The sequence below is a fragment of the Lathyrus oleraceus genome, chromosome 2, assembly GCF_024323335.1.
Source record: "Lathyrus oleraceus cultivar Zhongwan6 chromosome 2, CAAS_Psat_ZW6_1.0, whole genome shotgun sequence".
NCBI classification, from domain to species: Eukaryota; Viridiplantae; Streptophyta; class Magnoliopsida; order Fabales; family Fabaceae; genus Lathyrus; species Lathyrus oleraceus.
Genome location: NC_066580.1, coordinates 301,046,659 through 301,049,223, shown reverse-complemented (window position 1 = coordinate 301,049,223; position 2,565 = coordinate 301,046,659). Strand labels below are relative to the sequence as shown.

The 2,565-nt window shown below is 40.3% G+C and overlaps 1 protein-coding gene across 1 annotated transcript; it reads left to right on the top strand.

Moving 5' to 3' along the window:
• Window positions 1-1,368: 1,368 nt before the first annotated feature.
• On the top strand, window positions 1,369-1,980 carry LOC127122975 (uncharacterized). The gene has a single exon (XM_051053247.1). It carries the CDS (start codon window positions 1,369-1,371, stop codon window positions 1,978-1,980), a length of 612 nt encoding a protein of 203 aa, XP_050909204.1.
• The last annotated feature ends 585 nt before the right edge of the window (window positions 1,981-2,565 follow it).

Here is a 2,565-nt window from a genome sequence, read left to right as displayed (position 1 = left end):
TCTGTATTATTGTTTACTCTAATAATTGTCTAATCTGTGTATGCGAGGTAAGGCCTCAGCTGAATTTCTTTTTGACACAGAACCAGAAAGATTATTGCGTGCAAGATGACGAAAATCTAGGTTGGAACTTTCAGAAGCGACCCCTACTGTTTCTGAGTCTGAAAAAGAAGAAGTTGTTTCAGTTCATTCGGAAGACTCCGAAGTCGTTTCTGAACCAATGGTTGAAGTTCCACCACCTCCTGCAGAAAGACTTCTGGGTGGTTACAGAGGTGCAAATGCTCCTACTGGAAGGTTAACAATTGTGAACCAACCGGTAAATGTTGATCACTTTCAGCTACACCCTTCAATAATTCGTCAACTCGAAAGGAGACCGTTCTCCGGAAAAATCAATGAAGATGCCAACAAGCATTTACAAAGATTTCTGACCATGACGACATCGTTAAAAATTAAGGGACACTCAGAGGAAGCTAAAAATTTGGTGATGTTCCCGTTTACACTGAAGGAATATGCCGAATAGTGGTTTTACTCTTTACCCGCGAGAAGCATAACAACTTGGCAACAAATGGAGACAACATTTCTGAATGAGTACTTCCCTGCTTATGTGTATATCTACAAGAGATATGATATTGTTAATTTCAAACAGAAGGAAGGAGAGTCACTCGGAGACGCTTACAAGAGGTTCAAGCGATTGTTTGTTGCATGTCCTACTCATAACATGGATGCAACTGAACATATGCAAAATTGTGTGAATGGACTTAGAATGAAGACTAAGCAACTCATAGACACAGCTGTCGGTGGCTCAACAAATTTTACAACTGCCACTAGAATAAAGAAAATATTGAAGCCATTGCAGCAAATGAGCATCTGGAACTCTATGACCGTAGTGTAAGTCAACCTGAAGGTATCATTGATCTCAAACTAGTAAATCAAGTTGTGAAGATGGAAGATCAAATAACAGCTGAAGTAGAGAGAAGACTCAAGAAAATGACTCTTGACACTCAAACGGTGGCACAAGTGCAACCGGTCCAACCTATTTAAGCTGTTAGTTGTGAAATTTGTGGAGGTCCTCACTTCGCCATGCATTGTGTGGCAACTGCACAACAGGTAGAAGAGATTAATTTTCTGAAGCAGAACAATCTGTACTCCAACATGTATAATCCTGGTTGGAAAAATCATCCAAATTTTTCCTGGAAGGACCAGCAAGGATATGCTCAGAAGCAAGCGCCCACCCAGTATCAAAGCCAACCACAACAACAGTATCAACCACAACAACAACAACCTTACCAACAGCAGCAGTTTCACCAATCCCAACAACAATTTCAACAACAGGTTCCAAGAAAAGCAGATTGGGAAATTGCCATTGAAAAAATGGCAGCTCAGAGTTCACAATTTCAAGAGGAGACTAGAAGTAATCTAAGAAACACTGGTGCTTCAATAAAAAATCTGGAAGTGCAAATGAGTCAGATTGCTCAACAATTCGCAGGTTCGCAAACACCAGGTGCATTACCGAGTGCTACAGTTACAAATCCACGAGAGCATAATAATGTGAGTGTGGTAACCACAAGGAGTGGCAAGGCGAAAGAAGTCCCTGAAAAAGATGGTGATCAAGAAGACCAATTGCTTGAAGTTGATTTGGAGATAAAAGAAAATGAGGTTGTTAGTGAAAAGGTGACGGTACCTAAACCAGTGGTTAAAGAAAAAGTTAGTGAATCAAATTCGGTTGTCAAACTCCCTTTCCCAACAAGAAATAAGAAGAAAGAGCAACATGAGAACAACTTCAAGAAATTCTTGGAGATGTTCAAAAAGCTTGAGATTAACATTCCGTTCTTGGAGGCACTTAAGCAAATGCCCTCTTATGCTAAGTTCATGAAGGATATTATTTCAAAAAGGAGGAGCACTAACACTGACTCTATTGTACTAACCGAAACTTGTAGTGCTATTTTGCAGGGTATGAAGATTCCGGTAAAGAAAAAAGATTGAGGCTCGGTAATTGTCCCTTGCACTATCGGGGATAGACCTTTCAAAAAGGCCCTTATAGACTTGGGGGCAAGTGTGAGCCTCGTGTCGTTATCCATCTACAAGAGGTTGGGGATTGGAAAAGTGCAGGATACCAGAATGACACTTCAATTTGCTGACCACTCTGTGAAGAGACCTTATAGAGTGGTGGAAGATGTTCTGGTGAAGATTGATAAGTTTGTGTTTCCGGTGGACTTTGTGATCTTAGAAATGTCGGAAGATGAAGAGATATCGCTCATTCTTGGTAGACCATTTTTGGAGACCGGGAGATGCTTGATAGATATAGAAGAGGGCACCATGACTCTAAAAGTTTATGACGAAGAGTTAAAAATTGATGTGCGTAATACCATGAAATACAAAGATGATGTGGCCACCAGTCAACACATAGAGGTGATTGATCAAATGGTTCTGAAAAAAAATCCTCTAGATGAACAAAAATTGCCCTTGGAGAGAGTTCTAAGTTTATCAATCTCTGAAGACACTCAAGAAGTTGATGAAAAGGAAAGAGAAGTGTTAACTATGATGGCAACACAACCGCCCTTTAAGGGA